The sequence below is a fragment of the Prionailurus viverrinus genome, chromosome A1 (genome assembly GCF_022837055.1).
Source record: "Prionailurus viverrinus isolate Anna chromosome A1, UM_Priviv_1.0, whole genome shotgun sequence".
NCBI lineage: Eukaryota > Metazoa > Chordata > Mammalia > Carnivora > Felidae > Prionailurus > Prionailurus viverrinus.
The window spans coordinates 191,296,307-191,311,633 of record NC_062561.1 but is presented as its reverse complement, the minus strand read 5'-3'; the positions used below and the strand labels follow the sequence as shown (position 1 = coordinate 191,311,633).

General features: G+C 36.6%; 1 protein-coding gene across 2 annotated transcripts in view; it reads right to left on the bottom strand.

The window, feature by feature from the left end:
- Positions 1-516: 516 nt before the first annotated feature.
- SOX30 (SRY-box transcription factor 30) overlaps positions 517-15,327 on the bottom strand; it is a 37,896-nt gene continuing 23,085 nt past the window's right edge. The window contains exon 5 of one of the 2 annotated variants that reach the window (XM_047861850.1): positions 517-2,170. In XM_047861850.1, coding sequence (XP_047717806.1) covers positions 1,789-2,170 — 382 coding nt within the window. In that variant the 3' untranslated portion in view covers positions 517-1,788. The remainder of the gene's footprint in view (positions 2,171-15,327) is intronic. The other variant, XM_047861861.1, reaches the window with a different exon arrangement.

Below are 15,327 nucleotides of genomic sequence, written 5' to 3'. Positions count from 1 at the left end.
GGCTCAGGTCATGATCTCGCAGTCCGTGAGTTTGAGCCCCGCGTCGGGCTCTGTGCTGACTGCTCAGAGCCTGAAGCCTGTTTCAGATTCTGTGTCTCCCTCTCTCTCTGACCCTCCCCCATTCATGCTCTGTCTCTCTCTGTCTCAAAAATAAATAAATGTTAAAATAAATAAATAAATAAATAAACAGTAAAAAAATTAGATGGGATAAAATGGGTCAAGCTGACACACACATTTTCCCTTAGTTATAAACATCAATTGTGAAGACAACCAAATGTCACTTTAGTTCCAATGTGGGGTTACATGTTTGCCCTATCAATAAATTCAAATTTCGCTCTTTAACCACATTGAAATGACATTGCACAGAGTAATAAAAAATATAAAATATGAAAATAAAATTTTATTGGGAAGAGGAAATATTACATACAATTAAGTATAGGGTTGATGAAATATATTACATTAACAACCTTTCCTTAAGGAACAAATACAGACTTAGTAAAGGAAGATGTTGGAAGTTTAGAACAGGTTTCCATATATAATTTCCAAGCAGTTTTAAGTAACAAGATCTCAATTTGCATAAATTATACAGATCACTGAGGGAAAAGTGTATTGGTTTGTGGATATTTCTGATCCTTGGTTCAGGTGCCTTGTAGATCTCTTCTACCATGATCCCAACTCTGGTGGTCCTGATCCTGTTCTAAATAGGTTCTCTTGATCCACAGTGGCCACTTACCATGAGGACACATCACAAGAAGGATTTTTATTGCTCACTGTGAATTAAAAAAATTCCATGTGCTCTTCCATGAACTCCATGGTTTTAGAGACAGCTGTTTGAACCAAACCTGGAAGAGTTTTTCCATTTGGGGTAGTGCTTAAGTCACATGTACACACGTGAAAAGAGTTTGAAAACGGCATCAGAATATGTGCACAACATCTTTATTGATACAGTTTTAAGTCTCGTGTAAGCTAATAGAATCTGTGCAATTCTGGAGACTATTAAATAAAAATAAATATCTAATAAGAATCTGCACGTGGTATGGAAACCATCCGCACCTGAACAGCATTCATTTTGCTTATTTCTATCCCCCAAACAGAAAACATCCAACAAGAACAATTTTATCTATGTTTATTTAATTATAACAAAAGTAGAACAATGCATACCAAATGGAAAAATAAATCCAAAAAAGATGATGAAAATGTTTAGGAACAGAAATGACTAATTTAGCTGAAGGACTTAACCCAGTGCCATGAAAACATATTTGCAACTTATACTTGGTTATTCACATAAATTAAATTTAGCAATTGAGTCCAAATTCACTACTAAAAGTTATCAAAATACTTTCAAAATGTTACATAAAAACTGACAATATCCATAAATGTTACATAAACACTAAACAAAAAATCATATAAGAAAAATAAATAAATGTATGTTGAGATAAAATACAAATCACACTTATCATGCCAGCTATACACTCCCTATCCCTTCAAATATAATTGTGAGGATTCAGTATTTTTCACATTCCAAGATAAAGTAATGATAATATATATTGATGCAAATTTCAGCCACAAAAATAAACTACTTTATATCTTAAATATTCCTATGATGAAACATCAGGACTCCAGTTTCACTAATCAAATCTTTATGAAGGCATATATCACGTTTGATTTTGACCCCTCATATCATGGCTGAAAACCCTCAGCAAAGCTTTCTAGGCTTTTTTTCTCACACCAACTGACCCAGAGTATATTTTAAGAAATGTTTATTTTCTGTGCATATTTGTTTTAAAATTATAAATTCCTGAGCACTTTTTCTTCATCCTCCTCATCACTGTCAGTGACATTGACTTGCTGGATGCTAGAGGGAGTTGACGTTGGGGCTGTGAAGACGTTCTCCAAGGCTCCAATGTCCAGCTGAGGCATAGGATTTAAGTATTCTTCCCCACTGTGGCTATGACTGTTATAGTAAGAGGTCCCATCCACGCTCTCACAACTCCGAGAATCTTCGCTGTGTGTACGTTCATCTGGGTAGTCTCTAAAAGGATAGTCTCTATTTAAAGCTGAAAACATAGCCTCGTGTTTTTGGTACCTGTCTTCATAATAACCAAGGCATTCTGGCATTGAACTTGGAAAATTTCCATAGCCAAAGGGAGGCCGACTATAAGGGCACGTGCTGCAGCAGAAAGACAAAAAAGGAATTAGATCATACCTTGCCCACGTGTTTCCTTGCACACAGACTAATTGAGCACACTTAACTGCTCCTCTTTGGGGCCTGGAAAGTTCCCAAGATAACTCCTCAACCACTTCATGTATCCATCTATTCTTTTACTACTACCAAGTCCCAACAGAAACTAAATGGCAAAATAAGTTTGTGACTCACTAGAACTATTATCTATTATCAGCCTCAGGCTTCTTACCTCTGACAGCCTTGATAAAGAAAAATTGCTTATCTGGGCTTTTCTCTCATGATGCCTACTACCATGTAAGGTTTTGGAAATGCAAACATGTGTTATACTGTGCTAAAAATTGATACTTGGTAAGCAGTGCAACAATTGTTCTTATTAGTATTTGAAACAAATCTTATGGGGGGGGTGATGTATAATTGTGTTGCAATCAAGAACTACTCATCAACTACATTTTTCACAAAACTAGAACAAGTAATCCTAAAATTTGTATGGAACCATGAAAGACCCCAAATAGCTAAAGCAATCTTGGGCAGGGTGGTGGGGGGAAGCTGGAGATAGCACCATTCCATATTTCAAGATATTCAAAGCTATAGCAATCAAAACATATGGCACTGGCACAAAAATAGACACATAGATCAACAGAACTGAACAGAACTCAAAAATAGAACTCAAAAATAAATCTATGATTACATGATCAATTAATTTATGACAAAAGAGGCAAGAATATACAATGGGGAAAATCCTGTCTTCAATATGGTGCTGGGAAAACTGAATAGCTACATGTATAAAGAATGAAACTGGGCCACCTTTGAATACGATACACAAAAATGAACCCAAAATGGATTAAAGACCTTACAGGGGCGCCTGGGTGGCGCAGTCGGTTAAGCGTCCGACTTCAACCAGGTCACGATCTCGCGGTCCATGAGTTCGAGCCCCACGTCAGGCTCTGGGCCGGTGGCTCAGAGCCTGGAGCCTGTTTCCGATTCTGGGTCTCCCTCTCTCTCTGCCCCTCCCCCATTCATGCTCTGTCTCTCTCTGTCCCAAAAATAAACGTTGAAAAAAAAATTAAAAAAAAAAAAAAAAAAAAAAAAAAAAAGACCTTACTGTGAGACCATAAAAATCCTAGAAAAGAGCACAGGCAGTAATTTCACTGACATTGCTCATAACAGCTTTCTAGATATGTCTCCTAAGGCAAGGGAAACAAAAGCAGAAATAAACTACTGGGACTACCTCAGAGCGTTTACATAGCAAAGGAAACTATCAACAAAACAAAAAGGTAACCTTACTGAATGGGAGAAGATATTTACAAACAGTATACCTGATAAGGGGTTAATATCCAAAACATATAAAGAATTTATATAACTTGACATCAAAAAACAATCTGATTAAAAAATGGGCAGAGGACCTGAATAGACATCTTTCTAATTTTTTTTTAATGTTTTTATTTATTTTTGAAGGAGAGAGAGACACAGCATGAGCGGGGGAGGAGCAGAGAGAGAGGGAAACACAGAATCAGAAGCAGGCTCCAGGCTCTAAGCTGTCAGCACAGAGCCCGATGTGGGGTTCAAACCCACAAACTGTGAGATCACGATCTGAGCCAAAGCCCTACGCTCAACCGACTGAGCCACCTAGGCGCCCCTGAATAGACATCTTTCTAAAGAAGATATACAGATGGTCAACAGACATATGAAACGATGCTCAACATCACTCGTCATCAAGCAAATACAAATCAAAACCATGATGGAATATCATCTTACACCTGATAGAAGGGCTAAAGTCAAAAAGACAAAAAATAACAAGTGTTGGTGAGGATTTGGAGAAAAAGGGACCTCAATGCTGTTGGTAAATTGGTACCAGTCACTATGGAAAACAATATGGAGGTTCCTCAAAAAGTTAAAAATAGAATTACCATATGATCCAATAATTCCACTATGGGGTATTTACCCAAAGAAAATGAAGACATCAATTCAAAAAGATATATACACCCCTATGTTTATTGCAGTTTTATTTACAATAGCTAAGAAATGGAAGCAACCTAAGTGTCCATTAGTAGATGAATGGATAAAACAGATGTGTTATATATACACACAATGGAGTATTATACAGCCATAAAAAAGTGTGGGATACTGGGACATTTGGGTGGCTCAGTCAATTAAACATCCAACACTTGATTTTGGCTCAGGTCATGATCTCATGGTTCGTGGGATTGAGCCCCACATCCAGCTCTGTGCTTGGGATTCTCTCTCTCTCTCTCTCTCTCTCTCTGCCCCTTCCCCCTTCTTTCTCTCAAAATAAATAAACTTAAAAAAAAAAGTGAGATCTTGTCATTTGCAACAACATAAATGGACCTAGAGGGTATCATGCTAAGTGAAGTAAGTCAGATTGAGAAGGACAAATACCATATGATTTCACTTATAAGTGGAATAAAAAAAAACAAACAATGAACAAAAAGCAGAATCAGACCATAAGCATAATAAGCAGAATACAACAGTATTACAGTATTAGAGCAGTAAGCAGAATACAGAGAACAAACTGATGGTTGCCAGAGGAGAGAGGGGTGGGATGTTGGGCAAAATGAGTGAAGGGGAGTGGGAGATACAGGCTTCCAGTTAACAAGTGAATAAGTCACAGGAACAAAAGGCACAGTATAAGGAATACAGTTAATAATATTGTAAGAGCAATGTACAGGGGACAGATGATAGCTACACTTGTGATGAACATAGCACAATGTATACACTTATCAAATCACTATGCTGTACATCTGAAATGAATATAACATTGTGTGTCAACTATACAAAAAAAAACCTCCTGGGCAGGGTGGGGAGGGGTGGGGCTGCACCACTGAAACAGAGGATGACAACTTAACTTTAATTGACAATAATTAAATTGAAAACACTCACTATCAGATTTAGAATGGATATTAAACTGTGGTTTTAAAGATCATTTCCAAATAAAATTTTTGCAACATGAACAATTGAAAAGATTATTTTTACTGTTTTACAAACTGCCTTTTTAAGGCAAATCTAAAAATTCTGCCATTCAAACCCAATTTTTTTAGGTATTGTAAAGGCATAGAACAGGAATCATAGGAAGGGATATACAAAAGTCCAAGCAAGAATTCCCTGGGCTCATGGACTCCATCTAGTGACAGATAACATAAACATAAAAACCATACTCATGAGCAAAACCCATGACAAGTTGGGGGTTTCATTTTATGCTCCCACTTTTTTTTTAAAAAAAAGGTCAACTTTGTTTCCTTCTATTAAAAAATAGAAGTATAATCAACATACTAGACATCATCTCAAACTCTGAAAATATGGGGTATCTTCAGCGGATTGGTATCTCACCCCCAAATCTCCAAGTGCTAGAAACCTTGTCCATGTTAACTATCATAAGTATGAGGCTAAGTTTCCAAAATGTTTCAGATTTCCTTTCCTATTGCCACATCTTCATTCAAGCATTTTTAATATAATACATACATCCTGAACGTGTTATACTTCTAGCTAGTATGATTTTGCTCCTGTAGCTCTTTCACCTGAGCGTCTCCCCATTCACTGAATTACACAGACACTTCCTCTTTCACAAAACCTTCACATCAGGTGGAAACAATCACCCACTATTTTTTTTCAGGACTCAACGTAGGCAAGATATTATGCAAGGCTTGGTGGATAATTTAATTTAAGAATGATCTAGGGGCACCTGGGTAGCTCAGTTAAGCATCTGACCCTTGATTTTGGCTCAAGTCATGAACTCACGGTTCATCTCTCTCCCTCTCACTCTGCCCCTCCCCTGCTCACATGCATGTGCTCACTCTTTCTCTTGCTCTCTCTCTTTCTCTCAAATAAATAAACATTTAAAATAAATACAAAATAAAAATGATCTAGAATCTAGGTATATAGTAGACATGTGCTCAAGTCTGTAAGGCAAACTGCAAACACCAGATGGCTATACCAGTGTGGTAAAAACACATTAGACCCACAAAATAGATCAGTTAAGACAGGAGTAATCCTAGAAGTTTGCATGGATGAAAATGAATAACTTTGGAAGCACTGAGGTATAGTGGGAAAACCATCAATTAGAATTTTCAGAATGATAATATTAGTCAACATTTAATAAGCAATAACTACGTTTTCTAGGCATCTGCTAAGGTTTATGTGTTATCTCAATTACTCATTAGAATAACTATATGAGACAGATACTCTATCTCCACTTAACAGATGAGGAAAAAGATAACCTGGAAGAGACTGAGTAAAGTGCTCAAAGTCAGTAATTAGTAAGTAGTGAAACAGAACCAGGCAAGCTAACTCTAGAACTTGTTCTCCTAACTACCATGCCACAGTACATGGGTACTAGTTCTAGCTGTGCCACTTATAAACCTGGTAACCTTAAAGAAACCTACATTTTTCTGAGCATTGGGTTCCTTATATAAAAGAGATAATATTACCTGTTCTGCCAACTTAAAAGGTCTGTCATGAGGAACTTGCCAGAGGATGTCTATATGAGCACTTTAGAAACTAGAAACACTTATAATGTGTTACTACTTAGCCTTAAAAAAAAGTTATTTGTAGCAATGTATTCATAAATATACACACATATGTTTTGCTTTTATTTTCAAAAAGAAAGAATGCAAAGGTAGAGCAAAACCTAATTGAAGTAGTGGTATGTAGGGGCGTCTGGGTGCCTCAGTCGGTTAAGCACCTGACTTCGGCTCTGGTCATGATCTCACTGTTCATGGGTTCGAGCCCCATCAGGCTCTGTGCTGACAGCTTGGAGCCTGGAGCCTGCTTCAGATTCTGTCTCCCTGTCTCTATGCCCCCCCCCCACTTGCGCGCTCTCTCTCTCTCTCTCTCTCTCTCTCTTTCTCAAAAATAAACAAACATTAAAAAATAAAAGAAATGGTGGCATGTAGGAGGCAAGATGGAAGGGGGGAAGAGACAGGCAGAGAAGCCAGGCTTCTCAGAATGTACTTTGTATTATGATTTTGGCTTTGAAACCATGTAACAACTTTGCATAATTTTAAAACAATTTACTATTTTAAAAAGTAATGCCCTAAAAATTAAAAGCAAACGAAAACAAATGAACCCAAGTTCATATCAAGTTGCAGTTTCCTTGACTACACAGAGAAAAATTATTTCAAGATAATTTAAATCTGATGTCTTTATTGTGTCTTCCTGGTAAGATACACCCTAAAGAGAAAAGAATGACAAATACTAAACTACATTTGGTAATTTTATTGTTTGTGATACTGCTGCTTTGAAACTCTTGCTATAATTGTTTTGAAGCTATTCTCTCTCTCTCCCCCCACCCCCCACAAACATATTAGGAAAAAAAAACATATTTCGTAAGACAAAGCAAATATATTATTATCACTAGAAAACAAGATTTCTCCTAGGGAGAAAAGATGTTAGCACATAAAATCAAAGAACTTCATTTGAAACTACAATATTTAATTTATTTTATAAATACCAGTATATACTCATGAATTACTTCTCATACAAAAAATACATATTATTCTCATACGTATTCTCATATTTTACACTGAAAAGCCCTAGACACTTTGTTAATTCAGAAGTGATAAGCATCCTTATTGCCCAAATTGTGATTTCAGTAAAAGAAACTTGGATTTCTGGATAAAATGGCTGATTCCAGGTCTGGGAAGTACAAAATGTACAAGAAAAACCTAGGGCATACTTTGCCATAGAACAAAAAAGCTATCAAAGATTAAGGACACAGAACCCAACTTATAGCCAACTGGACAAATAAAAGAATAATTTGAGCATCAGAAGATATAATAATGATTGCAATGTATCAAAAAATACCAAATATATAAAAATATACTTGTTCATGACGGTATTCCTAAAACAAAACAAGACTCAGTAATATCAGGCGAGGGTGTGGGGAGTGGGGGGGAGGGGGAATCAAGAATTTATCCTGCTCTTCCTGTATTTCAGAGTAACCAAGTAGTTGATGGCAAGTTTTTCTTCAAAAAAGCATTCTAGTTAATGAAGAAATGCCGATGGAGAAAATCACCATTTTACAATCCCATTGGTCTAGGCAACAATCACCATAGCTACTAAAATCATTACAATGGTAATTCTCAACCTTAGCTGACCGTTACAATCACCTGGAAAAACTTTTTTATTTAATGTTTAATATTTATGAGAGAGAGAGATGGGGTGGGGGGGGGTGGAGGGAGGGGCAGAGAGAGGGGAGGACAGAGGATTCGAAGCAGTGACAGCAGAGAGCCCGATGTGGGGCTCTCTGAACCCTGTGAGATCATGACTTGAACTGAAGTCAGATACTTAACCAACTGAGCCATCCAGGCACCCCAACCTAGAGAAACTTTTAAAGAATACTGCTGCTCAGGTCCTACCCTGACAAAGATTCTAATTTGTTTGGTCTAAACTCTTCAAGTGATCCTACTGTACAGCCAAGAATTGAGAAGTACTATTAAAGTGATAATACCTGAACCCACAGATCATTCTTAACATCACTATTAGAGAAAAACAGATGTGATACAATACAAAGTACACAGCACCCAGGAGGTATCATTGTCAAAGAGAGAGAGAGAGAGAGAGAGAGAGAGATAGGGAAAAGAAAAATAAAGGGGGAAAAAAGTAAAAGAAAAAAATTTGAACCTGAATTTAATCAAGTTGCAAGATCTATCATTTTACAGAAAAAAAATAGGTGAAAGGGAAACATATAAACAATATCCAAGGATGTAATAAGCAAAATGTAAGATGAGTATAATTTCTTGTTTCTTCAATAAATACATGGAATTAAAAAAATAAAAGAGGTTAGAGCACGATTTTAGCAAAGAAGAGGCTTAAGAAACATAATCACATCCAATGTGTACATCTTGCTTGGATCCTGTTTTATGCAAACTAATTGTGAATGGAGGAAAATTCAACAGGTCAGTTGTTGGATGATAATAAGGAAATATTAATGCTTCAGGTATAAAAATGGTTCAACATTTTTTTCAAGTCCTTAGCTAATAAATATACATACTGATGTATATGCAGATGAAATTACATGACATCTGTGATTTACTTTAACATACTTAAAGCACTTCCCACTAAGAAGTAGAAGAAATAAATAAACTAACAAGAGCTAAATTGTTGATAATTGTTGAGTGATGGGTACATGGAGATTCATTATGCTATTGTGCTTTACATATAAAAATTTCTGTAACTAGATGGTAACTAAGACAAAAATATAATGCTATTCATTGCTTCTTTCACTCATTCATATGCATGTAAGTTTCCCCCATGTGTTTTCAGGGCTTCATTTCTTTTTAACACTGAATAATATTCCACTGTTTATGTATATCACAGTTTATCTAGTCACCTACTGAAGGACATCTTGATTGTTTCTGTTTTGGCAATTATGAATAAAATGGCTATAAACATCTGTGTGCAGGTTTTTGTGTGAACACAAGTTTTCAGTATTTTTGGTAAATACCAAGGAGTATGATTGCTGGATCATATGGTAAGAGTTTTTGTAGTTTTATAAGGAATTGCCAAACTGTCTTCCAAAATAATTATACCATTATGCATTCCCACTAGCAATGAATTAAAATGTCCTTTGCTCTACATCCTCCGCAGTATTTGGTGTTGTCTGTATTTTGGATTTGGTAAGTTCAGATAGGTTTATAGTGGTTTCTCATTTAAATTTGTAAGTCCCTATTATTCAGTAATCAAAAAGAATGAAATCTTGCCATTTGCAACAACATGGATGGAACTAGAGTGTATTATGCTAAGTGAGATAAGCCAATCAGAGAAAGACAAATATCATATGATTTCACTCATATGTGAAATTTAAGAAACAAATCAGATGAACATAGGGGAAGGGAAGGAAAAATAAGAAAAACAGAGAGGGAAACAAACCATAAGAGACTCTTAAATACAGAGAATAAACTGAGGGTTGCTGGTGGGGTGCTGGGTGGGAGATGGGCTAAATGGGCAAGAGTCATTAAGGAGAAGACTTGTTGGGACTAGCACTGGGTGTTATATGTAAGTGATGAACCACTAAATTCTATTCCTGAAATCAATTTTACAATATATGTTGACTAATTTGGATTTAAATAAAAATTTAAAAAGAAAGAAAAAAGGAGGAAGAACCAAAACTTTCAAATAAAACATAATGGAGCTGGGAAGAGCCAAGATGGCAGAACAGCATGGAAGTTTTTTTTTCTTGCACCTCACATCCATGAAATACAGCCAGATCAACACTGAACCATCCTGCACACCTAGAAAATTGATTTGAGGATTAACACAATAATCTTCACAACCTGAACCACAGAACTCATCAGAAAGAGAAAAAAAAATATTTTTATTTTCAATTTTTATTAAAAATATTTTTCTTTCTCTGTCCCTCCCCCGTTCATGCTCTGTCTCTCTCTGTCCCAAAAATAAATAAAACATTGAAAAAAAAAATTTAAAAAAAAAATTAAAAAAAAAGGGGCACCTGGGTGGCGCAGTCGGTTAAGCGTCCGACTTCAGCCAGGTCACGATCTCGCGGTCCGTGAGTTCAAGCCCTGCATCAGGCTCTGGGCTGATGGCTCAGAGCCTGGAGCCTGTTTCCAATTCTGTGTCTCCCTCTCTCTCTGCCCCTCCCCCGTTCATGCTCTGTCTCTCTCTGTCCCAAAAATAAATAAAACGTTGAAAAAAAAATTTTTTTTAATATATACTTCTTTAATTTTTTCCTACTATATTTTTTACTATTTTGTAAATTTTTCAAATTCTATTTTACTTCCATCATTTCATTTTATTATTTTCCATTGTATTCACTTTTTCAAATTTTCAAATTTTACTTTTTTTTTCTTCTTTTTTCCCCCCTTTTTCTCTTTTTTCTCTAATCTATGAAGCTCCTTTCAACAACCAGAACAAAATATACCTAGGATCTAGCATAATTTCTTTGATTTTGTGTGTGTGTGTGTTGTTTTTAATTTTTTAATTTTAATTTTTTTTACCTTATTAATTCCTTTTCTTCCTTCAAAATGATGAAATGAAGGAATTCACCCCAAAAGAAAAAAGACATGACAGCCAGGGACCTAATCAACACAGATACGAGCAAGATGTCTGAACCAGAATTTAGAATCACGATAATAAAAATACTAGTTGGGGGGGGCGCCTGGGTGGCTCAGTCGGTTAAGTGTCCGACTTCGGCTCAGGTCACGATCTCGCGGTCCGTGAGTTCGAGCCCCATGTCGGGCTCTGTGCTGACCGCTCAGAGCCTGGAGCCTGTTTCAGATTCTGCGTCTCCCTCTCTCTCTGACCCTCCCCCATTCATGCTCTGTCTCTCTCTGTCTCAAAAATAAATAAACGTTAAAAAAAAAATTTTTTTTTAAATACTAGCTGGGGTTAGAAAATAGATTAGAATCCCTTCCTGCAGTGATAAAAGAAGTAAAAGCCAGTCAGGATGAAATAAAAAATGCTATAACTGAGCTGCAATCTCGAATGGCGGCCATGGCAGCAAGGATGGATGAGGCAGAGCAGTGAATCAGTGATATAGAGGACAAACTTATGGAGAATAATGAAGCGGACAAAAAGAGGAAGACTAAGGCAAAAGAGAATGATTTAAGAATTAGAGAAATCAGTGCCTTATTAAAAAGGAACAACATGAGAATCATAGGGGTCCCAGAAGATGAAGACAGAGAAAAAGAGGTAGAAGGGTTATGTGACCAAATCATACTGGAAAACTTTCCTAACCTGGGGAAAGACACAGACATTGAAATCCAGGAAGCACAGAGGACTCCCATTAGATTCAACAAAAACTGACCATCAGCAAGGCATACCATAGTCAAATTCACAAAATACTCAGCCAAAGAAAGAATCATGAAACCAGTGAGGGAAAAACAGCCCTTAACTTACAAGAGAAGACAGATCAGGCTTGCAACAGACCTATCCACAGAAACTTGGCAGGTCAGAAGGGAGTGGCAGGATACATTCAATGTGCTGAATTGGCAAAATATGTAGCCAGTAATTCTTTATCCAGCAAGGCTGTCATTCAAAATAGAAAAAGAGATTACAAGTTTCCCAGACAAAATGAAAATTAAAGGAGTTGGTGACCACTAAACCAGACCTGCAAGAAACTTCAAGGGGGATTCTCTGGGGAGAGAAAAGACGGAGGAAAAAAAAAAGACTAAAAGCAACAAAGACTAGAAAGGGCCAGAGAACACCACCAGAAACTCCAACTCTACAAGCAACACAATGGCAATAAATTCATATCTTTCAGGGGCGCCTGGGTGGCTCAGTCGGTTGAGCATCCGACTTTGGCTCAGGTCATGATCTTGTGGTCTGTGAGTTCGAGCCCAGTGTCAGGCTCTGTGCTGACAGCTCAGAGCCTGGAGCCTGCTTCGGATTATATGCCTCCCTCTCTCTCTGCCCCTCCCTCACTCATGCTCTGTCTCTCTGTCTGTCAAAAATAAATAATTAAAAAAAAGTTAAACAAAAAATTCATATCTTTCAGTACTCACTCTAAACATCAATGAACTAAATGCTCCAATCAAAAGACATAGGGTAACAGAATAGATAAGAAAACAAAATCCATCTATATGCTGTTTACAAGAGGCCCACTTTAGACCTAAAGACACCTTCAGACTGAAAGTAAGGGGATGGAGAACCATCTATCATGCTAATGGTCAACAAAAGAAAGCTGGAGTAGCCATACTTAATCAGACAATCTAGACTTCAAAATAAAGACTGTAATAAGAGATGAAGAAGGGCATTATATCATAATTAAGGGGTATATCTACCAAGAAGACCTAACAATTGTAAACATTTATGCTCCAAATGTGAAAGCACCCAAATATATAAATCAATTAACCACAAACATAAAGAAACTCATTGATATTAATAATACCATAATAGTAGGGGACTTCAACACCCCACTTACAACAATGGACAGATCATCTAAACAGAAAATCAAGAAGGAAACAATGGCTTTGAATGAGACACTGGACCAGATGGATTTAACAGATATATTCAAACATTTCACCCTAAAGCAGCAGAATATACATTCTTCTCCAGTGCACATGGAACGTTCTCCAGAATAGATCACATACTGGGACACAAATCAGCCCTCAACAAGTACAAAAAGATCGAGATCATACCGTGCATATTTTCAGACCACAACGCTGTGAAACTCGAAATCAACCACAAGAAAAAATTTGGAAAGATAACAAATACTTGCAGACTAAAGAACATCCTACTTAAGAATGAATGGGTTAACCAAGCAGTTAAAGAGGAAATTAAAAAGTATATGGAAGCCAATGAAAATGATAACACCACAGCCCAAAACCTCTGGGACACAGCCAAGGCAGTCATAAGAGGGAAGTATATAGCAAACCAATCTTTTCCATAGGAGGAAGAAAGGTCTCAGATACACAACCTAACCTTACACCTTAAACAGTTGGAAAAAGAACAGCAAATAAAACCAAAACCAGCAGAAGACAGGAAATAACAAAGATGAGAGCAGAAATCAATGCTATCATAAACAAAACAGAACAAAACAAAACAAAACAAACAAACAAACAAACAAAAAAACAGTAGAACAGATCAACGAAACCAGAAGCTGGTTCTTTGAAAGAATTAACAAAATTGATAAACCACTAACCAGTTGGATCAAAAAGAAAAAGGAAAGGACCCAAATAAATAAAATAAGAATGAAAGAGGAGAGATCACAACCAATACAGGAGAAACAAGAACAATATTAAGAGAATATTATGAGCAATTATATGCCAATAAAATAGGCAATCTGGAAGAAATGAACAAATTCCTACAAACATATAAACTACCAAAACTGAACATGAAGAAATAGAAAATTTGAACAGACTTGTAACCAGCAAAGAAGTCGAATTAGTAATCAATAATCTCCCAAAAAACAAGAGTGCAGAGCTAGATGGCTTTCCAGGGGAATTCTACCAAACATTTAAGGAAGAGTTAACACCTATTCTCGTGAAGCTGTTCCAAAAAATAGAAATGGAAGGAAAACTTCCAAACTCCTTCTATGAAGCCAGCATAGAAGACCAAAACCAAAGACCCCACTAAAAAGGAGAACTATAGACCAATTTCCCTGATGAATATGGATGCAAAAATCCTCAAGTTATTAGCCAACTGGATCCAACAATACATTAAAAAAATTATTCACCACGACCAAGTGGGATTTATACCTGGGATGCAGGGCTGGTTAAATATCCGCAAAATAATCAATGTGATTTGTCACATCATAAGAGAAAGGACAAGAACCATATGATCCTCTCAATAGATGCAGAGAAAGCATTTGACAAAATACAGCATCCTTTCTTGATAAAAACCCTCCAGAAAATAGGGACAGAGGACCATACCTTGAGATCATAAAAGCCATGTACGAAAGACCCAACGCTAATACCATCCGCAATGGGGAAAAATTGAGAGCTTTCCCCCTAAGGTCAGGAACAAGACAGGGATGTACACTCTCGCCACTGTTGTTCAACATAGTATTGGAAGTCTTAGCCTCCACAATCAGACAACACAAAGAAATAAAAGGAATCCAAACTGGCCAGGAGGAGGTCAAACTTTCACTCTTCACAGATAACATGATACTATAGATGGAAAACCCAAAAGATTCCACCAAAAAACTGCTAGAACTGATCCATGAATTCAGCAAAGTTGCAGATTATAAAATCAATGCACAGAAATTGGTTGCATTCCTATACACCAATAATGAAGCAACAGAAAGAGAAATCAAGGAATAGATCCCATTTACAATTGTAACAAAAACCATAAAATACCTAGGAATAAATTTAACCAAAGAGGTGAAAAATCTATACACTGGACACTATAGAAAGCTTATGAAAGAAATTGAAGAAGACACAAAGAAATGAAAAAATATTCCATGCTTCTGGATAGGAAGAACAAATATTGTTAAAATGTCAATACTACCCAAAGCAATATACATATTCAATGCAATCCCTAACAAAATAACACTAGCATTCTTCACAGAGCTAGAACAAACAATCCTAAAATTTGTATGGAACCAGAAAAACCCCGAATAGCCAAAGCAATCTTGAAAAAGAAAACCAAAGCAGGAGGCATCACAATACCGGACTTCAAGCTGTACTACAAAGCTGTAATCATCAAGACACCATGGTACTGGCACAGAA